At 46.2% G+C, this 26,940-nt stretch overlaps 1 protein-coding gene across 11 annotated transcripts in view; it reads right to left on the bottom strand.

The window, feature by feature from the left end:
* FOXN3 (forkhead box N3) overlaps positions 1-26,940 on the bottom strand; it is a 399,089-nt gene that overhangs the window by 43,797 nt on the left and 328,352 nt on the right. For 8 of the 11 annotated variants that reach the window (XM_045071364.1, XM_004739079.3, XM_004739080.3 and 5 more), the window contains one exon: positions 7,597-7,674. The exons of the other annotated variants lie outside the window; for them this stretch is intronic. In XM_045071364.1, the coding sequence (XP_044927299.1) occupies positions 7,597-7,674 (78 nt within the window). The remainder of the gene's footprint in view (positions 1-7,596; positions 7,675-26,940) is intronic. 11 annotated transcript variants of the gene reach the window in all.

The raw sequence follows: 26,940 nt of genomic DNA, 5'->3' as shown, positions 1-26,940 counted from the left end.
AAACAAAACAAAAAAACCAAACCAAACCAAACCTGAGCTCCTTACTTGCCAGCCCCACAGTACAAGTGGTTAAAATACCTCGTACATAAAAATACTAAGGGAGTGTAATGTGGAATAAAGTAAACCTAAGTGCTGAGGGCAAGACCTCTGTCAGGGGAGCATGCTTTTAGAAGAAGTGAGTTCAGGCCAAACCTGATGTCCTCTTACTTATTCCAGAACTATCAATGCTAAGCCAAATAAAGGTTTTCAGTTTGTGTCTGGGGCATATCTGTTTTTGAAAAATAATCAAGAGAGATGACCATCACCAGACACTATAATGAACAGACGCGGGCAGGCTCTGAAGGTGAAAGTGACAACAGGCGACGGTGTGGTCGGGACGGTCTGCTCCCACTGGGGCTGCTGCAGGGACAGAACCATCCGGAGACAGCTTCACAGGCTGACCCAGCAAGCTGGTGATCAGGTTGCTTCGTGAGAATGGAGTTCATTCCCTTACCACGAGACGCGTATTTCATCTTTCAGTAGGAAAAACGTTCCAGTAAGGATGATGCGGGCGAAACTGCACAAAGACTAGCGCTGGACAGAAAAGGGGAAGGGAAGGTCTGTCAACTGCCACTGAGCCAGCCGCTGTGGCTCTCTCACCCTTGCAAGACTCTTCTAGGAGGCGTTCAGCAGATTCTCACCAAGCCCAAGTCCCACCTGGGGGTCTTCAGGCTCCGGCTGAGCGGGAGAGCCCTTCAAAGTAAGGGCTTGGGGGGGGTGGCTGAGGAGTGGAAGAGAGGGGAAATGAAACTGATGATCTTTTTTTAAGCATATCCAGGCTTTGCCACCAAGGGAGACTCCTGGCGATGGGAACTCGGCCCACCCTTGGAGGCCGGAGAGGCCCAGCTGACCGCTGTCCCCTGAGATGATTCCCACCCTAGACAATGTGCGTGTGCAGTGAGGCAAGACAGGATGCAGGAGACAGACTTAAGGACGAGAGACACCCCAGAAATCTGGACTTTGGCTTGAATTATGATGGAGGGAAAAATGCTGGGAGGCCTTCATCTCTTCCCTTGCCCCGTATTTATTTCTCACTCTGCTTCTCCTGGGTAAGAAAAAGAACAGGTTTTTGGGGTACCTGGGTGGCCCAGTCATTAAGTGTCTACCTGCAGCTCAGGTTATGATCCCAGGGTTCTGGGATCGAGCCCCGCATCCAACTCCCTGCTCAGCGGGAAGCCTGCTTCTCCCTCTCCCACTCCCCCTGCTTGCGTTCCTCTCTTGCTGTGTCTCGCTCTGTCAAATAAATAAATAAAATCTTAAAAGAAAAGAAAAAGCCAATTTTTTAAAGGTTTTTGCTTTTTAAACAGAAATGCTCTTGACAGAGCCAATCTCACCTGAGACTGAATCCACATACTCAATAGTCTTCTTTGAAAGTTATTTTTCAGGCGGTCTGCTGTATTTTGCACGTGGATGACAGGATTATGGCAAAACGGGACGAATGAACTAAAACCTGGTGCACCCCCCTTTTAAGCAACTTCCCCCAGGAGCCCCCTCTCCTCTGGCGCCTCCTGCCAAAGAAGGCTCCAAATCCCTTTTAGAACTAGCGTCCGGTGCCAGAGTCACCTGGTGGGGGTTCATGGGGTCCTGGAGCGGAGGGATGGCTGGCTGTGCCTTGAGTGTGTGGGGACAAGCCATATATGGCTCTGCCACACGCAGCCCCACCACAAAGCCTCCTCTGCAAACCTCCACTGTGGTCTCTCCCTGCCAGACACCCAGGGCTCTTCTCAAGCTCTTCTCAAGGTGACCAGTAACCTGCCTTGGGGTAGCTCCTAGTCACTTTTTGGGCATATGTAGCATCTGCTCAAAGAGATGACCTCCCTTGTCAGTGGGGACACACTTCCCCCTCTCAGTAGTCCCCATGGGAGGCTAGTGATCATTCACCTTCTGGAACAATACCTCTCTTCTCACAAGCCTGCCTTATTTGCACTCTGCGAAAAAGGAGGAATTCTTGTCATTGAATTCTTCATTTAGGAAGGATGCTGGCTTCAAGAGCAGAAGATACACTGAGGGCCGCAGGTGGCCATACATTCTACAGACTGAATCACAACTTCAGGTACCTGAGTAGAACCTCTTCTCACTTGCTGAACTGCCACAGATGGCTGGCAAAGTATAAAGACAGTGACTCTACCAGGTTGTCAAGACCTGACCGAGCGCTTGCCTCCATCAAGGGTGTTCTGTTCCACAAGAAATGGACTTTTAAGGATGTCTCATTCATTCCTGATGAGTTTCCAGGCTCTGCTACTTCTAGAACCTACCACATGATCAACCACAAAAGCCTCCTTGTGCTTAGGTCGGGCTTAATACTTCCATATTCTGTGGTATAGCCTGCAATGCTGACTTTAAAAGCCAAAGAAACATTAATCTTAGTCTCCAGAGGGGCTTAGGGTTAGAGGCAAACAGGATGTGCTTCTGAGTAGTCTGTAAACTCATCAAAGAAGCTATACATACTATCAAGGTGCTAAAACATTTGGGTGGAGTCGGAGATCCACAGCAAACGGAAGAACTGCATGGTTAACTTCATTTGTGGCAACAGACTGGAGTCTCCAACACTTCCCACTTAAAGGCAACCGGTCTAGAGCAGGAAACATACATAATAAGACCAGAGCACCTTGTTGCACTAGAAAATGAGGACACTATCGAAGTCTATGGACTTCATTTCAAGTCTAACCTCAGGAACCTACTTGAGGGCCCTCCCATTGGACAAAGATGGGACAGTTTGAATTCCTATGAGGATGATAACTGCATTAAATTGAAATACATCAAAAATGCTTACATCTAATAGTTTTTAATGATATTTAAAAAAAAATATTGGAGCTCATTGGCCATCTGTGGGAAGTGCTAAGGAACTGACTCATGGTTTGAAAACTGATGAAAGCAAGAAGCAGGCAATGGCTCTGCCTTTTGTACACGAAATATACCTGACCTAGCTAAATGATTGAGATGTTCCTCTATATAGCCTGGGTGGCTCAGATGGGTGAGCGTCTGGCTCTTGGTTTTGGCTCAGATCATGTTCTCAGGGTCATAAGACCAAGCCTTAAGTCAGGCTCAGAGCATGCTCTCTCTCCCTCCCCCTCTCTAAAATAGATAAATAAATAAATAGATAGATAAATAGATAAATCTTTTTTTTTTAAAGTATCCTAGATAATACACAAAAAAGGAATGGTAAAATTTTGCACTTGTAAAATTTTGCAAGCCTCTAATGAATTAATTTATCTAAGCACTGATAACCAATAGCTGTTAACATCACACAAAAAAGAAACAGATACAATGTATTACCCAATAGAGGTATGAACCCCTCTTAGAACTAAGTAATCTTACCCCCCAAAAAGGGTTCATCTGGAGACACTTGGCACTGTTTGTGGAGATATTTCAGTTGTTGTGACTGGTGTGTGTGTGTGTGTGTGTGTGTGTGTTTGTACACTACTGGCATCTAGTGTGTAGAGCCCAGAAATGCTGCAGACCATTGTACACTGTAGAGGACAGCCTCCCACAGCCAAGAATTATCTGGCCCTAAACATCAGTTGCCAAGGTTGAAAAAATCCTGTTCTGGATTTAATACCCAATTTATAGAAAATCCAGGGGACAAAGGAACAAGTTAAATGGCAACACAAGTTGAATCAGCAGAATTCAGACTGTAGCAAACTCTACAGAACAACTCAAATTCTTAACCAGCAGCAGCAGCAAGAAAAAACGACAGACTGGACAGATGATTATGGAAGGGAGCCAAGAGACGGAGAGATGTAAGGGACAGACCAATGGATTACAGTGTATGAACCTTATTTGGTTCCGGATTTGAAAACTAGTGGTTAGAAAAACTACAAGCAAGGGGGGCTGGGGTGTGCAGGAGGTTGAGTGTACCATTCTTGATTTTGGCTCAGGGCCTGATCCGAGGGGCATGGGATTGAGGCCCATGTTGGGATCTGCGCTCAGAATGGAGTCTGCTTGAGATTTTTCCTCCCTATTCCTCTGCCCCTTCCTCTTGTGGGTGACCACGCTTTCTCTCAAGTAAATAAATCAATCTTAAAAACAAACCCCAAAACCAAAAAAAAAAAACCCAAAACAAAACAAAACAAAAAACCCTCCAAGCAATTGGGGAAAAGTAAACATTGATGAATTACTAAGGAATTATTTCTGAGATGTAACTGACATATAACATTACACAAGTTTAAAGTGTACAAAATAATTTGATATATACTGCAAAATAATAATGAAAAATAAACTCCCTACAGTAAGTTAACGTCCATTACCTCACACAGTTACAACGTTTTTCCCTTGTGATGAGAACTTTTAAGATCTAAGCAATTTATTAAAAACTTTAAGGTGTATTATTGATACCGTGACTGTGCTTTTTTACAGTTGATCTTAGCCAAAAGGCCGAGAAGCAATGTAACTGTGCTTTTTTTAAAAAAAGATTTTATTTATTTATTTGAGAGAGCACGCATGTGCACGAGCGGGGTGAGGGGGGTATTATGGAGGGGCAAGGGAGCAGGAGAGGCAGAGCTCGACTCAGGGCTTGATCCCAACACCCTAGGATTACAATCTGAGCAGATGGCAGATGGTTAACCAAATGAGCCACCCAGGCGTCCCGTGACTTTTTTTTTTTTTAAATATATATTTCCTGTCTTTTTGAGTTACATACTGAAATATACACAGAAGAAATTCCACAGTACTGGGGATATCCCAAATCCCTGTTCCTTGGGGGTAGAAGGTGGTGGGGAGTGGGAGAGGTACAGATGTAGCAACACACCTGGTCGGGATTTACTGATCATCAGGCGACAGGTGAAAGAGGTCTGTTCTGTTTTTTGCAACATATATTGAAATGTTCCAAATAAAAAATTTTAACAGAAAAAAAAGCAAAATGAAGGCAAAATAATACCAGTCCAACTGCAGCTGGTGTGGAATGTGCTCTTTATGAACAAAAATATGGCCCACGACATGGAGCTCCGGTGACTCTGGGCTCCCAGAAGGCCACTGGTGAATACTGGCTAGGTCTAGACTCACTGAAGTTTCACTTCCCTCTGGAACACGAGTTAAATTTGACCTTCCGCTGGAATAAGAGTTAAACAGGGCTTAAACGTGATGCTTAACCAGCGTGATAAAGCACAGCAGGCCCAATTTACTTTGTCTTACGGTGCATGCCTGGTTGAGGTTGGGGGAGTGTGCACGGGGCGGGGAACGGGGTCAGCACCCTCCTGACCCCTGAAGGCAATTAACTTATACTTCCAAGCAGGAGGTACCATTCTCTTTAACTCAGCAGGCAGAACTGTACATAATTAGAGGTCATAATTACGGCTCTCTTTTTAAAATGTGACCATAGTATCCAAATTGACCTCTTGTGGCAGTGCTGCCTACACGCTGGGAGTACATAAAAGGCGGGCACAGGCCCTACCCGGCGTCACAGTGATGGGCAGCCCGAGTCCCCAGGCAGTTTGCGAGGTCAGGCATCTATGCTTACTCCCCGTGGAACTCCGGTCTGTTTGGGGGTTTACTAATTATCATTTTTCACGGAGTAACGTTTCATTTCTTTGAATAGACACGGACTAGCCAAAGCTTCAGCATCATCTCTTTGACCATGGCAGAGAGGCAAAAGGAACCACTCGAATTAATAGGCTAGGAATGACTGCATATCGACTGTCTAATTCACCATGCAATATTGCCAACGTTGCAAAGATCAGTCCCCGATCATTTTCTCACTTGGGTGTTTTGTGAAGTTGCTGCAGAGACTCAACTTTACTTTAAAAATTTGGATTTATTGTTATTTTATGACCCCCCTCATAACTGGCCTCACCTAGCAATATTTCTAGCGTATACGGCCCGAATCATTATACAGAACAAATCGTTTTGTGGGCAAATAGAACCCAGCCGGACTGCTTTCCGTTCGCAGCGCAGAGTGATAGCATTCCTGAGCTAGCGGAGACTCTCGGAAACCATCCTACAGATGAAATGCCTGAGGCAGGTCCAGAGAGAGGGGAAGCCAGAGCCAGGGCAGAAAATCACGCACGGGGTGAGGAACTCCCGGAAACACTTAAGGACCCACTCGTGGTTTGTGCCTCACTTGGTGGTCACGATAATTCCAGTTCCCGCTTCCAACAGAAAACCCCGGCAGCTCCTCTGTGTCTCTCCTGCCCCTCAGGAGCACAGCCTCTTCACTTTTCACCAGGACTCATTAAATAACCCTGACAAACAGCAGCCAAGTTCCTTCCAACAATATTTTAAATCCCCAGTCAACGCTTGAAAAAATTGGAAAGAGGGATGGTACGGCACCAGCTAATCTTTTCCTGGCAGTAAAAAAGGGATCGAAAATTCTGAAGTTTGATACAAGTAGTTTCAAATGGATAAGACAGTGTCAAGTCACAACATATATACAGTCGAGTGACAATCCTCGCTTGGAGGCAGGAGCTTCACAAAATGGCCCTGAGAAACAGGGTTGTGGGGGTTTTTTTGTTTTGTTTTGTTTTAAACCAATGTAGTTTTCTTGAATTGAACAGCCTGGGAGTGAATTATGGTTCTCTATATTTGTAAAAGCTCCTCTATTCAGAAAAGAAAAACTTAACGACTATTCAGAGATGTCCAAAACTAGAGTTTAAATAAAAGAATAATTGCCTTACTGCTTTTATAGGCATGTCAGTAGGAAGAAATACTACTTTACTACTTTATTTTCTTTTGGTTCAGTAAGAGAAGTCAAAGGAAGGAGTCTAAATACATCACAACAAAGGTATTTAATTGCGACCAGTTCATTTGCATCTCAATGTAAAGTCACTGCGTGAGATACCAGTGCGAAAGCATTGATAAAAGTTCAGGTTTCAGGGGTAAATTTCTTCAAGTTTACATTATTTCTTGAAACACTGCATGCAGCTACTCGGCCCAGAAACTCCAATTCCATGCTTCACAGGGATTCTGCAAAATACCTGCCCATGTATGCCACAGTTCCAGAACTGTGGCTTGACCCAGCACCCAGCAGGGCATTGTCACTCAAACATCCTATTCACATGAAAAGGCTCGGGTCCCTAGAGCTCTGCTTTCCCCCTCAGTAAATCAGCCCCCACCATATTATCCCCAAGTGTTATTTGCTACAGTAATTTATATAACAAGCCACAAATGAAATCCCATCAGGGCCTAGATTTTGGTTCTGAACCGCACACTTCATTTAGCGGTGGCATCAGCCATGGCCCCAGCACCTGCTGATGGAAAGGGTTAAAAAGAGGGGTGCTGTGAGGTCAGCCCTTCCCGGCAGTGGTTCATCAGACTGAGCGTGTTTAAAAGCAAAACATTCCTTCCACATCACAAAACCCTGGGCATCTGCTGAGTGGCCAATTTGGCTTACTCTGCCGTGTTGCATTATATTCTCCAAAGAAACCACACAGTTTGGACCCCAGAACACAATTAAGTTTTATGTATCTTCACACTGTCTTAGCTGCCTACTTTCTTCATCTAAGTACTTTGCAAAAAGCCAAAACCCAAACAGAACAGCTAATGAACCCAAAGCGGACTTCATTTTACCGATTCCATTTCACATAAAATTGTTAATTTATCTGATTCTTTCCTTTATTTCATTACCTTTCCACTGGAATAGCCCATGTCCCACCCAGTCAGCTGGTATCGTTCTGCACGTTTCTCTCTCTGCAGCTGTCCGTGCTGGAAGGACAAGAACCCAAACTCAAAGCAAGTCTGGAGATAAAGCTTCCCGAGTAAATTCATTTTTATCACCATCTTCAATGTTCCCAAGTGGCCAAGTCATCTTGGTCATGTTTATTAACTAAAGGTAATGGGAAAGATCCCAATCAGAGCTTTGGTGTATAGAACCACACAAATCAATTCTCTCTGGGCTCTCTGGGCTCCAGCCACGGAGTCTCACTGAGCCATCCTGGGACGGATCAGCCATACCCTGGCTTCTTGATAACCACTCGGAACCCAGCAGTTTGTTAGGAAGGAAAGAGCGGCTCACACTGAACCCTGCGCAAGAACCATCCAGAAAGAGGGGCAGGGGCACGTGGGCAGTCCCTAGAAAGACTGAATGCAGAAAGTGCAAGCAAACACTGGTATTTTGTGACATTTCTAGAAAGGTCCGCAGCTTTTATCCAGATCCCTCTTGGGTGGATTATACAGAACAGGGTAAGAATCACTGGCTTTGCATTCCCCTCATCAGAGACGAAGTCTCAAGCCAGAGTGCATCATTAGGACAGGACTAAAAGCCGTCCCCTTGCTCAAAGGAAGAATTATGATTCTTTGGTTTGAAATAATTTTGACGTTTTTGCAATGCTAAGAAAAATGCATTTTGTTAAGGACTTAATGTATGTATCCCCCCAAGATGTCTATGTTGAAACTCTAAACCCTCACGTAAGGGTATTTGCAGATAGGGCCTTTGTGAAAGAATTAGGGTTAGATTAGGTCATGAGGTTGGAGCCCCCATGATGAGATTAGTGGTCCTAGAAGAATAGGGAGAGAGAGAAGAAAGCTGTCCCAAGCCCCACTGCCTGTGAGCACAGACGAAAGGCCATGGTGGGGTGGGGGGAATTCAGGGAGAGGCGGCAATCTCGCAGACCAGGAAGTGAGCTCTGTGAGCTCTTACTGGAAACCAACCCCCTGGTGCACCTTGGTGTTTCAGTTGGTTAAGTATCTGCCTTTGGCTCAGGTCATGATCCCAGGGTAATGGGATAGAGTCCCACATGGGGGCTTCCTGCTCAGTGGGGAGTCTGCTTCTCCTCTCCCTCCGCCTGCCACTCTACCTACTTGTGCCCACCCATGCTGCCCTCCGTCAGATAAATAAATAAAATCTCAAAACACCCCCTGGACGGCAGAGTCGTAGTGACAGCAGTCTCTCTCGTGGTTAGTTTCTAGAGGATTCTGGAAATCATTTCTGACAGGCCAGCCTGGTTTCGGCTCTTCCAACAATTTTTTAAGTCCTTAACTCCCTGTATGGCCTCCCTTTCCGCTTTAACCACTTAGAACGCTTGCCAGCTCCTGCCCTATATCCCAGAACACAGAACCAGGACATCACTGTAAAGAGAACCAAGGGAGCACTGCCTGCCTCCCTTGAGGGCAAGGAGAGGACAGCTGGTTAAATGAGAACCAGCCTGAAGCTGTTACATTCTGCAGCTCTCTGTTTTTAAAGACAGAAACCAGGGAGCGCAGATCCATTGAACAGATGGCATCTCTCTGGGCACCTGGCTGGCTCAGTTGGTAGAGCGTGTGACTACTGATCTCAGGGTTGAGAGTTCGAGCCCATGGTGGGTGTGGAGATTACTTCAAAAAATAACACCTTTAACTGACACAGTTTCAGAAAGATATACAAAGAGGGACCGGGCTTCTGTGTCTCACTAGGCTGGCGGGAGGAGAGGGAATCTCTTCACTCCCTTTTCTGCCTGAGTATACGTGTATGTCCTGGGCCATGATGGCCCGTACCCAGCTAGGCGGCTCAGCGTCTCCCACAGCGAGGCCTGTCTCCTTTTAAGGCGTTTTGCAGATACAGCTTTTTGTTGTTGTTGTTGTTTAAACAAATTGAAGGTCTGTGGCAACCGTGAGTTAAGCAATTTATCAGAGCCATTTTCCCAATAGCGTTCAGTCACTTCGCGTGTGTATGTGTGTGTGTGTCCTTTTGGTAATTCTGTCAATATTTCCAACTTTTTCACCGTTTTTCTCTTAGCTCTGATCAGTGATGATGACTCGCTAAAAGCTCAGAGGATGGTTAGCATTTTTAGCCACCAAGTATTTTTAAATTCAGATGGAGCGGAACCTACAGGATCTCTGAGGTGCAGCTGTGCCCAGGAAGAGTCAGGACGGGTCAGGGCAGGTCCCGGGATGTGACCAGCCGCCCGCGACTCCATCGCTCCCCCTTCTTCCACACAGCATGGCCTAGCAACAACCTTTCTGCTTTCTTTTTCTCTTCTTTTCTCCCTTCTTCCTTTTTTGGTGGTTTCCTCTGTAGTGTATGGGCCTCTTACCTTCCCCCCACGATTTCAGTCCATCTACTCCCCCCAAAAGAAGGGAATGTTGGGGTTCTGAGCTCCCGGGGCAATGAGAAAGGGAACAGAAAGAAAACCACCACAGGATGAGACAGAGACTGACAACAAAGTCTAAAGCAGAGGGGTGCCAAGGTGGCTCAGTTGGGTAAGTGTCCGACTCTTGATTTTGTCTCGGTATGACCTCAGGGTCATGAGATTGAGCCCCATGTTGGGCGTGGAGCCTGGTTGGGATTCTCTCTCTCCTTCTGCCTCTCCCCAACTTAAAAAAAAAAAAAAAAAAAGAAAGAAAAAAGTCTAAAGCAGAGTGGGAAAGGTGGTAAGGGAAAGAGGAGAAAGGAGAGGTACTAGGGCCACCTCCCCCATTAACCCTCCTGCTAAGAGGGGCTGGAGGAGAGCCTCAAATGTTAGGAAGCACAGGTCAAGGAAGGCGGGGGCCACCTCTCTTTGTAGAATGGCACCCACCCCCACCTCCCAGCCTCAGCGGCAGCAGCTTCACAGACTGAAGATACTTTCATCCTTGTAGACGAGCCAGAGGAAGTATTCTTCATGGAGTAGCTGACCCACTATGGCACTCGGCGGTGGAAGGACATTGTTGACCAAGAAAAACTCGGCATCCTCAGCTCGGAGACAAACTGCTTCCGGATCAAGAAGAAGAACTGACCAACTGCGAGATCAGAAGGCACCAGATAATTCTTTTTGTCCAGCTCTCCTCTCTGAGTTCTGGGAGCATCCCTTCCACACAGCAGCTTTAGTCAGCACTGAGTCCTTCCTTTTCACCAAGGGCTTTACAAGAAAAGGGTATGCGTGACACTTTCACATCTGTTGTTAAAATCTGTTAGAGGCACTATTTCTTACCCTCAAATAAAGCCTTGAGGGGCGTCTGGGTGGCTCAGCAGGTTAAACTTCTGCCTTTAGCTCCCGTTGTGATCTCAGGGTCCTGGGATCAAGCCCCGCATCGGGCTTTCTGCTCGGTGGAGAGCCTGCTTCCCCCCCCCCCTCTGCCTACTTGTGACCTCTCTCTCTATCAAATAAATAAATAAATAGATAGATAGATAGATAAAGCCTTGAGATTGCCCTTGCTCTCGGAGCCAGGCACCTCAATGGTATGTACACTTATATTAGACACGGGCTGTGCACCACATTTCTCTCTTTGCCTTCGCCACTAGGAAACTCGGAGGTGAGTTTTGAATCCATTGCTGTTATTCTCACAGCCTGGACCCCTGAAGGATAGCGCCTGCAGAGGGCCCTTCTCTCCCTTTTCCTCCCACAGAGGCATTAAAAAAAAAAAAAAATCCTATATTAAGCACTGATGGCACTGGTGTTTCTTGGGCCTTTATCATTTTGGGGCACTTCTTTTTTTGGAGATAGGTGAGGGGTATACAGATAAATAAAATAAAACCTACGTTTTGGGCAAGCCACTGGTCTGACAATTCCAGCTCACCAGAGGAGGAGGACTAGGATACGGAGGGAGGAGGGAAAAGAAAGAGGAGGAGGAGGAAGGCCCTTTCTTTCTGCTGTCGAGGAGACAGGAAGACTGCCACCCAGAGGAAATTTGACAACTGTGTTTCTAGGGGGAAAAAAGCATGCAATTCTAAAAACTGTGGTATAATTGCTCATAGGCATGTAATAATTTAGTAAGTTACCGCTTCTTCCAAATGTTACACTTGCTTCGACGGTATCAAGAATGATGAGACGATCGCTGTGCCTTGTTAATTATGGGTCTCTCCTCTATGAGCTTTCTCACGGGGCCTTAAAGATTGAAAACGCTGTCTCCTGGGGCAACGCACAAGCAAAAAAGTATCCGAATGTTCTCAAAGAAGTCAGAACCCCCCTACAGACTAATAAATAAATCAGTGTGTGCTCTCAACTTTGATGATGTATCTCCCTTTTACTCTCTACCAACTGGTTTCCGGCACTTAGCACAAATGGCTTGTGTGTCCTTATCTGTCAAATGAGGGAGTTTCCTCATCTGTCAAATAAGGTCGGACTGAAACTCTAAAACCCAGGAAGCGCGAAGCACGCTCGGGTTCTACTCGCGCAGGTTCCACTCGCTTCAACCAGCGTGGAGCGAGGAAGGGGACCGCGGAAGGCTCTACCTGAGAGACCCAGGCCCCGGGCCCTTGTCCACCCAGCAGCTGCCCCCCCCACCCCAGGGTACACGCTCTGGGCAGGAGAGAAAGGGCTCCTCCGCCCGTGCTGGGCCTTGTGTTTGGTTTAATCTCCTCACATCTGTTTGCTCTGCTGCCCCGACAACTCCACAGCAAACAAAGGCCCGGGCCTCCCGCCGCCCATGCCAGCGGCTCCAAATTGGGAACCGGCCTACTTTGTTTGCTCTGGGGCAGAAGGAGGGAGCAAACAGCAGCTTTTGTAAGTCAAGTTGGTTATATTCTTCACTCAATTAGGGCCCTGAAAAGATGGAGGGATGCAAAGGACCCTTCCCAGAGCAAACACTTCCCGCTGACCCGCCTCTCAGAAGTTCCCTTTCACTGCATCTGCCCCCTGGAAGGTGCTTCAACTTTGATGGGGAAGAAACGTATTTTCTGCATTTTGTTAGATTTTTCTCCTCCAGCCTAGTGGGGGCCAGGTAATGTGAACGCCTTCTATCTAAGCAGAGTATTTTCTTTAAAGAAAACACACAGGCTCCTTGGAGTAACACAATTTCATTTTCTGATCCGTATCAGAGGGCCAGACTCCGCTTCTGACTGTAAATTGTTTATCAGGTAAGGTGAGGCAAAGCCGAGCCCTTTAAAAAAGCAAGAGAATTAGAAGAATTTGCCTTCAGATGGTTAACAAGGGGACGTACATGAAAACAGCAGTGTAATTCTATGGAAAATTATTTTGCAAGGCGTCTAAACCAGATAAAAACAGGATTGGTCGGTTAATTATGTAATTAAACTGCAGTCAGAAACGGGAAGGGTCTTCCATCTTTCAAAATCCAAACTAGTTATTCGAGCTTTCACTGGGTACTGTTTAGAGATTCTATTTGGGGCAGGCGCCCAATTTTTCTTGTCTGGATTAGAGTTCAAAAAAAAAAAAAAAAAGTGCTGCTTTGCAAATCTAGCTTCTAGTCTTGAAGATAAAACAATCACAACCCCTCCTTCCTTCCTCAAATACCTTTTTGCTTCATTTCTTCAGAGTTAGGAGAATAAATAGAGGTTTTTTTTTGTTTTTTGTTTTTTTTTTTTTTGGCGGAAAGCCAAAGTAATATCCCAGCAAGATATCTGACTTCTTTACAGAGACACATACTGTTTCATGTTTGATTTTGATTTTCAAAAGCAGAACAATTTTCACATCATTATATAAAAGGCTTCCACTATTTAAAATGTCGTTTCTAAATTAATTTCATACCCCTAAGGCAGAATGCATCTGACCAGACTGAATTCTAGCCATTCAAATAAGGTGAGAACAGTTCGAGGACGGGAACTTAGTGGAAAAAGACATTAAAAACTATCAGTCTATAAGGGAAGGTCAGTTGTCCCTGGAAGCTTGGTTTTGTTTTCTTCGAGGGCACGTGGCTGGTTTATCCCTGCCTGCCCAAACACAGAAGGAAAGTGGCTTCTCTGTGCAGTTGCTGTTGTGCGGGAGTCGGGAGAATTTGCTAGACTGAGAGACCTACAGCGACTGACATTCGATACGTGTGTCTGGTGGTTGGTGGCGAGACGGCTGAAAAATCTGATGCCTGGCTGTGTTAAATTTTTAACAGCTGGACAGATGTGGATAGAATCTTAAAATGGTGCCTCGTCTCTAAAACTCTTTATTTCACCTTGAACATGGACCACGTACTTTAATAAGGTAACCTTAGTCCCTCAGGATAAGTTTACGAACTTGCTGGGAATCGCTAGAGGCGTGCTCCCCTGCTCTGATCAAAAGTCAGAAATAGGACATTTTTGCCAGTGAGCAGAGGTCAGTCAGGGGAGCAGCCCACATCCCTTACTGGGCCAGACCACTGGCAGGTGTGGCTCAGATCACTGGGGCGCCTCCAATGACAGGAAAGTTGGTTAACAGGCCCGTGCGGAAGATTCCTTGTGGACAGACAACAAGCAGTCTGTAAGCAGGGTGTGGCTCTGTGTGTGGGATAGGGTACGGGGCATTAATATAGAGTAATAAGACATTATGCCCAGATTAGGTATAAAGCTTCCATCATCCCTGCTGGATAAAAACCGAAAATAAAATTATGAATGTGTTTTAAAAAATATATATTTTTTTAAAATGCAAATTTTACCCCGAACAGAATAACCTGCAAAAGACAGGTCAAGGTGGGAAACATGTTGGCAGTAAGGAGTCTCCAACATAATCTGATTGTAAACGCATCTGGAGTGTACCCAGGCCACGAACTCACACACCCTCGACCTCTGGCGCGAGCTCTCCCCCTGCTAAATCCTTGTCCACAAGGCACCAGCCTCAAGGGCCCTGTGCCTCCTAAGCCTCTGCCACCTCTTTTCTATCCTAGAAGCCCTGATCCAACCTTCCCGCCTGGCATTCAAATCTAAATGGTTGGTCACACCCCTTGCAGCAGCCCTCGTGGGCATTTTAATTCATCATCACCAACCTGGACTCCCTTCCCCACCCTTTCTTCCTAAGGAAACCATTCCCCACCCGTTAATGAAAGCCCAACGTCCCAACTGTCACTACAGCTTACGTGACGATTTGCTTTTTAATCTTTACCCAACAACCAGGCCAGAGACTTCCTGCAGGCAAGGAACGCTGCGCTCACATCTTGGTGTTCTCTGTATCTTCCCTTCTCCAGCTCGGACCTGCAGTGCCCTGATTTTAAAAGAATACCTAAATTTAGCTCTAAAAGGCTCCCAAGAAATGGCATCCATTTCCTGGAAACTGCTCAAGAGAGGAGTGGGTGTCTTAAGAAAAGGGCAGGAGTGTGAGATCTCACAATGTTTTTGTGCGGTCTGCCTCCTGTACCCCTCAGTGGCTGGTGAGAAGGGCACTGAAAAGTCAAGAGTTCTGGAGCCAGATGCATCTGGGTTCTAATTCACCATTCAGGGGCTGTGTGACTTTGGGTAAGTTGCTTCACCTCTCTGAGCCTCAGTTTCCTTTCCAAAGCCAGGCAATCTAGTTCATAAGATGGTTATTAACAAACGAAGAGTAAACTAAAAACATATTTAAAAAAAAATTTTTTTTTTGGGTTAGTTGCTTTAGAAACGTTAGCTTCCTGCTCTGACCAATCAGTCCCAAAAAACTACCAATGGAAATGTACCAAGGCCAGCCCAATAAACTTTGAAGTGGCCTGTACCTCCCACCAACCCTTTGCAGAACCCTCCCCTGTGCTGAGCCTGCAGCATTGCCGCTGGGCCTGGCTCACTCTGCTGGCGGCTCCCCAAGGTGCCGAGGCACTCAGGCAAAATGAACCTAACATCTGTATTCTATTTGCTAATGAGCAATCATCATTTGTACCTTTCTCCAGCCTGGGATTCAGCTGCTTGGAATACTAATGCCATTAGAAACTGGAGTCCTTTTTGAAAAACACACATTCATTTAGCAAAACCCTGTTTAACTCATTGGCATTTGTATGGCTCCCGGGATCCCTTGACAATACATGGCTGGTTGAGAAGTGCTGGAGTCCTCTCCAGCCCACCCCTCCATGGGGGGATCTTTAAGTGCTTGAGTTGGGACTGGGGGGGCCACACTTGCCTTGCCTTTTCTACTACCTCAGTGTGGATCATCAGACAATTGTCCCTTTCCTTAAAAACTTAATTTGGGGTGTGTGTGTGGGGGGGTGCCTGGGTGGCTCAGATGGTTGAGCATCTGCCTTTGGCTCGGGTTGTGATCCCAGGGTCCTGGGATGCAGCCCTGTACTGGGCTCCCTGCTCAGTGGGGAGCCCGTTTCTCCCTCTCCCCCTCCCCCTGCTTGTGCTCTCTCTCTCTCTGTGTCAAGTAAATAAAACCTAAAAAACAAAACCTTAATTTTTAGTCACAGGACCAATATAAGAATACAGTTGCTTATTTTAAAAATTAGCCACTGACAAAAAAGGCTGCCCAATCTTATCGCCCTGCCCTTCTCCAGAGGGAAACTTCCCTACAAGAAGAGTGGTATCTGCCCAGAGCTTTTTCTCTCAGAGATGCATACAAGAACCTGTATCTTTGGAAACTATTTATAGTGTTGCTGCCTTACATAAATAGAGACAGATGTATACATTACGTTGCAGCTTGTTTCGTTCATTCAGCATTAAATCTTCACCTCTGTTCATTTGGGGGAGAGATGCGTGGGGCTCATCCCTGGACATTTATTTACGTCGTTTTCACTGTGGGGCTTTTACAAAGAAAGCGGCAGCAAGGCAGCAAGCATGTGTGGGACTGCTCTCCCAGGAATGCACCTCAAAGAAACTCTCTGGACCTTGCTTTCCTCGTCTGCAAAACAAGGGGTTCTGAACAACCCCCTGGGACTGCAGCTCCATTCAACATTTGTGTCATCAGGGGCCATGGTGAGAAGGTTCTGTCTCTACACACAGACTCTTCCAAGGCCTTCTAGGATCTGAGCTCATTTATTCCCACCTCCTGTTTTTGTCTAAGACATCTAGTTATCAACGATCCTACATTTTTGTGAACTCCTTTCTCCTCCTAAGAAATTCCTGCCCCCCTCCTCCCTAATACTTGCCAGGAATCCTCAGAGATGCTCAGAGCTTATAGCTTGTGAATGTGTGTGCACAGGTGCGAATGGCAGCCCCAGGAGGGAAAGGCCTGGTCTGTTTGCTCATCGGCAGACCCAAGGAGCAGAGGGCAGTGCGGCATACACAATGGGCTCTCCTCACACGCCCAGGGAATAAACAACTAGGCAGCCTGGCCACAGACTAGGAGCGTAGTCTAGGTGAGTGGCCTTGATTGCTCTGTGCCTCAGTTTCCTCAAATGGAAAATGTGATAGGATACCTCCCTCCCTTAAGGAGTTGCCATGCAGATCAAACAAGCTGATACACGCAAAGCCCTCGGAGTAATGACTGGTGCATCCAAACGGTCCGTGAAGGTTAGCTGCTCCGACAATCATCTTCATAACCCGTGTACGTGCGCTGTCCCACTGACTCAATGCAGCGGTGTACGCAGGGGTGCCCGACACTGCTGGGGTGCAGCGCTGAGCTATCCCGGAGATGGGTACGTCAGCAACTGTAGGCAGTCCGAGGCAGGGTCTTCTCCATTCCCGTACTAACAATCGGCTTGTAGCCAACTATCCTCTTTCTTGCACTCATGTCTTATTATTTACGGAAAACCAGCTCTGAGCGAATTTCTGTTTGTTCCAGCCCCTCACCTGTGTTTGTGCAAGTCATGCTTTCTCCTGGAGTTTCAAAGTCGCATCTTTCTCCTTTGCCATCGCCCCATTTTTCTCCTCCTTGGTGTGCCCCGATCCCAGAGATTCTCCCCGGAGGACGCAAGTGCCCTGCATGCATTTGGGGTCTCCTTGGTTCCAATTCAGATTCCGGGGAGCAATCAAGAGGGGTGCAGGAGGCTCTGGCTCCTCCTGCACCTGCCGTCAGTGTGCTCTCTGTCTAGATGCTTCACCCCTCCTTGCGTCAACTTCCTGCCGCACGAATGGCTGTAGTCGGGATTAACTGAGCTGACGCGTGTCAAGCAAGGGGGAGGGAACCTGGCGGTCACTAAGTGCTGTATCATTGTCATCAGACCAAAACGATGCCACTACAGCCCATGACCTTAAGGACCTGCGATTCAAGCCCTGTTTTCAGGGGGTCCGATAGATTCCTCTGGGCTGTGTCCACACCTGGCCCTGGGCACACGACCTACCCCATGCTTCGCCGGACCACGAATGTGTGTTCAGGGGCTGGACGATCAGGAGGGATGCAGCTGTGGCCGTGCCAATGACGACCAATCTGGACTCAAATGGTACCCCTGACCTTGGCTGGCCCTCCAAGAACCCTCTGAGCTAACGTGCTTGGGCAAATGAACACAAGAAGAACTTCATCAGCTGTATCAGAGCGCATGCTCTGAAAGACAGGCCCTGACCCACCAGAAGCTCCGCCACACGAGGACAGCCTCGAGAACCGCTGGCAAGCAAAGCTTAGCTTCAGGGTCGATGGTTCTTTGGAAGAGCTGTTCACTCACAAGCTAACCAGGACAAGGACTGAAAAACAACCAAGTTGAGGTAACCCTGAGGGCAAAGATCCACAGGGAAATTAGTCATGGGCTCTATGTAAGTGTTTGAACCCTGAGCTGCGCTGGTGGCTGAAAGTGAGCTCAGGGAGGCATTAAAAACGTAACCTTGGTGTTTGTTTGTTTGTTTGTTTGTTTAAAGTTAATAATCTTGGGTTTTACTTTCTTAAAGATTTTATTTATTTATTTATTTGACAGACAGAGATCACAAGTAGGCAGAGAGGCAGTCAGAGAGAGGAGGAAGCAGGCTTCCTGCTGAGCAGAGAGCCCGATGTGGGGCTCGATCCCAGGACCCTAGGATCATGACCTGAGCCAAAGGCAGAGGCTTTAATCCACTGAGCCACCCAGGCACCCCCATAACCTTGTTTTTTCACCAATGAGGAGCACATGCAAAAGGTACAAAACTCTCAATGAAGGCAGAAGCTTCTGTGTGTAATACAAGCCCCAGAATGCCCATCAGGGCCGCTCAGAATTATCGCCAAGAAAACAAAAAACCGGAGCACACATTTTACTATTTGACAACAATACGGTGCTAACAACGATCATTTTGTTGCAACTGTAGTTCTAGTCTAGCGTAGTGTCTTCTGCCGGCTTTCTTCCTTTCTCGGGGATGGTATTCTATTGCTATGACAACTGGTAACATTTTGCACAGCACAGAGCACTGTATCATGTATCACCAAGGCAGGAGAGGAAATGCCATACTGTACTTACAAGTCACCTTCTTTTCTCTCTCGCTCTTTTAAAGTCTGTTATCACTACCCATGCATTATTCACCACACCATATTATATATAACCTTTGGTTACAGTCAGACTCGTGATATATGTAGCGAAAGCCAGGAAGCCTTGCAAATCCCTTAGCATCTTTGAACAAATAAATGATAACAGAATTGCATTATTCTGGCTTTTCTTCACTGCAGTTATAAAGAACTCGCTTTTACCAACTTCTTCATTGGATCAAGAGCCTCTGTCAGCCTTTTACAAATGTTTGTCTCATGCAGCGAGAGAACTCTCTTAGCCACCTTGTCGGGAAATACAGCATTCCCTTTAAGACCATCTTCCAGTCCGTGAAGCAGTGCCTCTTGAAATACTTATTTTCTTTCCATTTTAAGTATTTTTGCAATGTTTAAAAATCGTATCATATACTTCCCTGTCTATATAATCCTTGCTTTAGGACTTAGTGGTCACCATGGAAACCCATCACCGGGCATTGCTCTAACATATGACGGTTGCCAGGGCTAATGTCCCTTATGGCTGCGGGGATGGGGGCTGCAGCCAGTCAAAGGTGGAAATCTACAGGCCCATGTTAAGATGCGGCATCATATGAAGATCACGTAGAATCGGATAGATTTACAAGGTCTTCCAGCTCTCATGGACAGATATCTCCAGTATAGAAGATTGAGAAAGTGTAAAATCCATTCTAGCGACAACCAGGTTAGTGGATACAGACCTCTGTGACTGGACAGAAGAATCGGGTTATGTTTGCCGTGAATCCAGGCCATGTGGGCCAAGTGACACCCACTTCTCTGCGTTGTGGCCACATTTACAAAGTGACTCAAAGGTGGCAGGCTCGCCCCGGCAGTCGAGGGCAGAGATACTCAATGGACTGCAGGCCAATACCCACTGGTCACGATGAAATCCTAGCAAGCTGAGAAGGCCACCTCTCCTCTACCCCCCAAAACTCACTTAGGAAGGCAATGCCCCAAATTATCTAAGGTGGCCACAAAAGACAATTAATTGTTGTTCAGTCAAAAATAAGCATCCCTTCCTTCCTTTTTTCTTTATAAGAAAATGTAGGCAACTGTTTATTTTTTTAACTTGTTATTTGGGTGCAGAAGTTCTGATGAAAATATTTGAACAATGTGATGCACCCTTCGTGTTTCTGCAGGGTAAGAAAATACTTAGGCTCAAATTTTTAAAAATGTGAACCAGAGAGCCAGATTTGGTCGGACTTTTCCAGTAATTCGAGTGACTGTAATGGTTCTGACCCAGGTCGGCATTCTGAATTCAACCTCTGCCCACTGCGTACTAGATTATCTGAGAGGGAGAAAGATGGGGGACTCTGATCCCCAAGAAGCTGGTGAGCCTGTGGTGGGTGGTCCTGACGTCAGGTCTCCAGTGGAGAAAGCACTGGGTGGAGGCGGCATACAGACCTTCGACGGTGACGCCATGACTGAACCCCCACTGTCTTGTGTCTACTGGAGTCCACCGGGAAGCAGTCACAAAGACCAAGGGTGTCTGGGCACAAGTAGCTGATGGCTCCCCAGCACTATATGTAGGGCTTATCTGTCCACCTTTGTGAACTTCTTTGGGGTAAGGAAGATTGATTAGAGAGTTTGAGGGCTAACTTGTGCCCCCAGGCAGCCTCTGGATACCTCAAGTTCCTCAGACTTTTCTCTCTCAAAGCTGCCAAAAGCAACTGAAAGCTCCCTTCAAGGAGCAACTGATGGGGATTTGTGCCAATTCTCCCAATGGACAGTCAAGGGCAGAAGGAGGGCATCAGTGGGTGCTGGTGAATCGGCGTGTCCAAAGATTCCTGATGCTTCTAAGGTTCTAGAGGGCAGAGGGGAGAGGTGTCCTTCTTCCCCTGGACAACACGAGTACCTTACAATCCAAGGAAGATTTAGAATAATGCACAGAAATGTAAAAGAAAATTAGATCCGTAGAATTCATTTTTTTTAAAATAAATCAATGCAGGTCTAGTATTTTAAATATTTGTTATAATTAAGAAAATTGGCCCATAAGAATAGAGGACAAACCATGAAACATCAACTAAAATGTGGACTTAAATAACCAATTTACATTTTAATTTTAAGTCGAAATCTCACTAAAGTCATATCTAGTATAAGAAAAGTTAAAAGACCATAAGGTGTAACATACTTTCAGCTTAATTAGATTTATAAGAATTGCTTAAGTGCTTTGGGAGGCTTGTTTGTTGAGTCAGGCAATTGAGTCCTTTTACATTCGATTTCCTTTACAAATGCAGTTTAAAATGTTTAAAGGAGTTTAATTAACTAAGTTTGCAAATCAGACCAAACATTAATAAAAGGGCCCCTTAAAAGTGATTGTTAAAAATGGCTAGGCTTATAAATAAAATAGTGGGCTCTCTGAACAGCTCTTAGAAGTCTAAGGAAAGGTAAGGTTATAGATTTTGTATCTTTCATACTTTAAAAAGTAAATAACACTTTTTGCTCAAAATGCTTTGAAATCCATCCTGCCTATAACACATTATCATTTTTTTTTTTTTTTAAATTCAGTCTTCAGTAAGAATTCACTGATGCTCCATGTGTCAGGTATTGTACTAGGTACAAATGGTACATTCTGGCTCTTGCGGTCATCTGGTCAAGGAGAGAAAAATATGCCGACGAAGAAAACAGGTGACAACCGACTGATGAAGGTATAAGGTGATACTGAAATTCACAGGAAGGTATCGTAACAGAAGTACTATTTGAACTAGATCTAATTTGGAATCTGCTCTTCAAGCTTTGTGAGATGCCCCTCCGGGCGTCCCCCGCTGCTCTGAGTTTGCCCTACACACATACTCGTGCTTCTACAATCCTGTGAACCGGAAACTCAACTTTAAAAATCTGTTAGAATCATGTGTAAAGTAGAAGCTACTAAGATACGAGTGAACTTGCATTCACTCATGTGAAATGCAGGGCTTGCATTTTTATAAAAAATCTTATTTATTTATTTATTTTTAAGGTTTTTATTTATTTGACCCAGAGAGAGAGAGAGCACACAAGCAGGGGGAGTGGCAGGCAGAGGGAGAGGGAGAAGCAGGCTCCCCCTGATCATGGTGCTATATCCTTGGGATCACGACCTGAGCCAAAGGCAGACGCTTCACTGACTGAGCCACCCTGGTGCCCCCCTCTTTTAAAGTAAGCTCTATGCCCAACAGGGGGGCTCGAACTCATGACCCTCAGATCAAGAGTCTCATGCGCTACTGACTGAGCCAGGCTGGCGTCGCCACAGAGCCCTCTTTAAAGGATTTATTCTGTGAATGCTGTGGTATCTTTGCTGCTCAGAATTCTGTTTTCTTTGTGAGCTGGGTTCTCCATTACAGTGAGGTTACCAGATAGACCTCTGGACAAGCGTCCTACTACCAGAAATAGGTTTATGACTGACCAATTTCAATGCAGAATGAAAGGAGCGTCATTTCTTTCTTTTTAAAAAAAATTTTTTATTAACATATAATGTATTATTAGCTCCAGGGGTACAGGTCTGTGAATCGTCAGGCTTACACACTTCACAGCACTCACCATAGCACACACCCTCCCCAATGTCCATAACCCAACCACCCTCTCCCTACCTGCCTCGCCCCAGCAACCCTCAGTTTGTTTTGTGAGATTAAGAGCCTGTTACAGTTGGTCTCCCTCCTGATCCCATCTTGTTTCATTTTTTCCTTCCCTATGCCCCAACCCCCCCACATTGCCTCTCAACTTCCTCCTATCAGGTAGATCACATGATAATTGTCTTTCTCTGATTGACTTATTTTGGAAAGGAGCTTCATGTAGTTCTACAATTAAGTCCAAATGGCAAGGTTGCCATTCTCATGAGAAAATATATTAAATTATTGTTATGTTTTATGGGTTGAATTTTGTCTATCCCCTGCCTCTCAAATTCTTACACTAAAGTCCTACCCAGTACCTCTTGACTTTATTTGGAAAGAGGGCTGTTGCAGAGATAATTAGTTAAGATGAATTCACACTAGAGCAGGGTGGGCCCCTCATCCAACAACAGGACCGGTGTCTTTATTAAAAGGGAAAAGGGGGACAGACACAGAGGAAAATGCCACGTGAAGATGGGTGTGATGTTGCCACAAGCCAAGGAACCACCGAAAGTTAGGAGAGAGGCCTGGAACAGATCCTTGCCTAGAGCCTTGGCGGGGAGTCTGGGCCTGCCAAAGCCTTGATCTCCCTCTTCCAGCCTCCCCAGCTGCGAGTCAGTGAATTTTCGGTTGCGAGGCCGACCTGATCGCATTACTTTGTTACCACAGCCCCACGTTCAGTCAAGAGAGCAGGAGAAAAGGCAAGGTTGGGAATATCCCATCAAATTCTACCACAGGCCAACTCATGTTTCATTTCCAACTTTTTATTAACCTGGAATTAGATTCCAAGCAAAACAAGAACAGGGATACCTGGGTGGCTCAGATGGTTAAGTGGCTGCCTTCGGCTCAGGTCATGATCTCAGGGTCCTGGAATGGAGTCAAGCAGGGAGCCTGCTTCTCCCTCTGCCTGCTATTCCCCCTGCTTGAGCTCTCTCTTTATCTTGACAAGTAAATAAAATAAATGAAAACAACAAAAAAACCCCAAGAAGGATGCCAGTCAACAAGCTGCTACCCTCGGCACCCACCAATGAAGAGTTTTAAGTTGCTCTGGGGTCTGACTGCCTCCCATTGGTCCAAACCATGACTCTCTCTCTTTTTTTTTAACCTCAAAAATTAGAGCAATTACAGCCACAACAATGACATAAACGAATACGCTGTTTGCTGTAGATCATCTTCCACACAGCCTAGAATAAGCTCTTTTCTCTCACTTTAATACTTCACCATTGGACTCCCTCCATGGTGCCTACTCCACCTATATAAAATAAGGCTGACGAATCTTTTCACACTCAGTTATGTTGTTTTTCTTCCTATGGATGTAATGTAACTAACTACTCAGTGAACCAATGAAATGTTCTTAAGATGTCAGACATGTAGTTTTTCAAAGGTGCCAGAGCCGTGATTCTTCTGAGCTTTCAGGAGGTGACTGGCAGACAAAGACCATGGTGATCCCGCTCCCCAGTGGGTCACGGCCTTATGTAATCGCCCCCAGCCCCCTTTCAGGGAAGATGGAATCTGTTACGTGCTTCTACAAACGTATGACAAAGGCAAGGAGTAGTCGCTCCTGGGGTTGTGTGTTTCCCCAGCATCTGAACGTAGGAAACCTTTTATTAGTGCAGAAGCAATTACTCTTAATTTACATGAGAAAATATCTGAGCATTCAGAAAAAAATAACCTCTTTAGGCTTCCTGACACCTCAGGACACATCTTGCTAAGGGATGCACAAAATAAACGGAGGTGAGCACAGGTGCTCCTGCGGGTCAGAGCCCTGGAGGCTTGAGGCCCAGATGCAGGAGGGGCAGTGTGGAGGTCACGGGCAGGGGCTGGGTGGGACTGCTTTCGCCGCCTGGGGTGTCTAACTCCCGTGTCTGAGGGGCCCCCATGGTTGGGACCACGGAAGTCTGCGGCTGCGAGTGGACCCCGTCTGAGGGATGGCGAGAGAACCCGAGCTCCAGAAAGAGCTGCCACCTGCCGACACCGCGCGCTACCTGGAGAGACCCTGGGCAGGGTACCTCGCTACGCTCTGCCCAGACTCCTGACCCAAGGTGACGGGGAGATACCAAGGCGAGCTGTTCTAAGTCACTTTTCATGGTAATTTGTTATGCAACAATGAACAAGGAGACAGGGAAGATGTCCTTTGAGGGACTGACGAGAAAGAAGGAAGCTCTAATTAGAAAAGCTCAGTAAGGCACATGTTTTGAATATAATTTCTGGGATTTGCCTAAACCCTTAAAACTCATCAATGAACCCTCAAGATGTTCTCGGATACCGCGTTATGAACCTTTCTTTTTGTCTACTCAGTAAAACTCACTGCAAAACTTGCTAATGCGTGGGAAACTCACAAGGTCACAGGACGTAAGCATCACTTGCCGGCCCGTTTCTGCAGTTTAAAATGTGACTCTAAATAATTGTTGCTTCATGCTTAACCTGTAAGATAGAGCCGTCGTTTTAATATCGTATCATCTTCAACTTGCTTAGAGACAGAAAGGCACAGCTTTGAAGAAAATGTGATTTCTTATTTTTTTAGGAGAAAGTCTTCAATCTGCCTCTTCTAGCTATCATAGGAACCAAAAAAGTAAGTAAAAATAAACAAGTCTCTCTCAATCTCTCTCTCTTTTTTTTTTTAAAGGCACAGCTCATACGAGCCTGGAATTGTTTTAAGAGGACACTTTAGGAAGACAGGCTAGTTCATTTCCCCACACAAGAGAATTTATTCAGAACTAATACAATAACCCTGAAAGAAATTGACTTTCTAACCCAAACACCTTTTGGGGAGGTACACTAGAAAGGAAACCAAAGTGAAATTTTCAAAACTGGGACTAAAGTCCTGTTCTAGTACCTGCTAGCTGTGTGCCTGGGGAGAGGTTACTGTATTTCTCTGAGCCTGGGTTTTCTCAACCATAAAATGAGTTGTTTTGAGAACTGAAAAAACAGTCATGAAAGAACCTTGCCTAGTGTCAGGCTTTAATAAGCAACAAAAACACCCCCCACAGGCCTCATGAAGGGAATTGGTTCAACTGCCCCAAAGAAGGGCAGGGAGTCCTGGCCTGCGACAGGTTCATGAGGACAGTCACTCTCCTGCCCTCAGGTCTCTGGGAAAAGAGGTAAGCAGGGCTGTCCCAGCGACAAAAGCAGGTAAGGTGGAGCTTCCCCGGGGACAGGACTCATCTTCCGAAGCCTGAGCAAGCAAAGACAATGCAGACTTAGTCATGGACCTTGTCAGACAAAAGGCATAGGGAAGCCAACATAACCCCTAAGCCAACGCACAAAACCCCCTAGAGCACAAGAGTATCTGTTCTCTGTTGTGACTCCCAGTGCTGACCAGGCGGTTACAGTAGCTTGCCAGACTTCTGTCCTGGTGGCTGGGGGATCACATCTGTGGCAGAAAAAAAGGACACCATGTCGGGACAGCATTGTTACAGAAGGAAGACACATTGGGGGAACAAAATGGGCAGGAACGACATGGAATGGAACCCTCAATAGTAGGAAATAAACTGCCTATGGGCTTGTGTTCTCCCTGGCTGATCCCCTGCTAGTCTTGGGACAGTGGGCCATGGGCAGGGCTGGTACGTCTCTGCGTGTGACGCGGAAGATGGACAGAGGCAGCAGGAATGACATCCAAAAAAGCAAACAGTGATGGCGGCACAGGCACCAGCCGAACAGAAGGGCATCCTGGGGAACCGGACATGCCCTACCGGTGTAGACAGGAGAAGAGGAGCTCAGGATGGCCCAGGCTGTTGGCTTTGTGGCCTGGAGTCTAACCAAAGCAGCTACTGGCTTCATCTGCCTCTGTAGCAAGAGCGTGTACAACAGCACTGAGCAGTGGCCTTTGGAAAAAGGGAAAGATACTCATGCCAGGAATTCACTAGCACCTGCCCAAGAAAAAAGGGTCAAGGAAATCAATGCTTTTCCAATATGGTGTCTCTGCTGTCCTAGGAAACCAAGGTTATCGCGTGGTTTGTGAATATGTCTGCGTATCCCTCCACCCTCCCCAGGAGACCAGGGACCTCCTCCTTCCAGGGATACTGCCCCCTGCATTCTAGACCCCAGGGAGCCAACATGATGCCAGGCACAGAGCACTGAGAGGACGTCTGCTGAATGGGAGATTCCCCTACTTCTTCCATGGTCTCACATCCGCCAACACCTTCCATGATGAAGGCCAGGCTGGCTGAGACTGAATTCAAGCTCTGGCATTACTAGCGGCGTGACCTTGGGCAAGTCAATAGACCTCTGAGTGGATCATTTATAATAGCACCTACCTTACTGGGTGTGTTTGGGACTACAGGTGAAGGCTCAAACTAAACTTGGCATACAGCAAGCACTCCATGAAGTGTTAGTCTCAAGTTCTTATTATTTTTAAGACCACTTTTTAATTTGTTTTTAAGACCACTTTTTAATTTGTTAGTAGATGTATTATTTCCTTCTGTCTCCCTTGCAAGGCTCCACATGGTAAAGGATTTGTATCTGTTTTTTTATTGAGAAATCCCAAGCACCATAACCTGTTC

The sequence above is a fragment of the Mustela putorius genome, unplaced genomic scaffold, assembly GCF_011764305.1.
Source record: "Mustela putorius furo isolate JIRA1106 unplaced genomic scaffold, ASM1176430v1.1 tig00000129_pilon_pilon_pilon, whole genome shotgun sequence".
NCBI lineage: Eukaryota > Metazoa > Chordata > Mammalia > Carnivora > Mustelidae > Mustela > Mustela putorius.
Note: the sequence above shows the minus strand (reverse complement) of the source record. Positions and strands in the feature narration are given on the sequence as shown.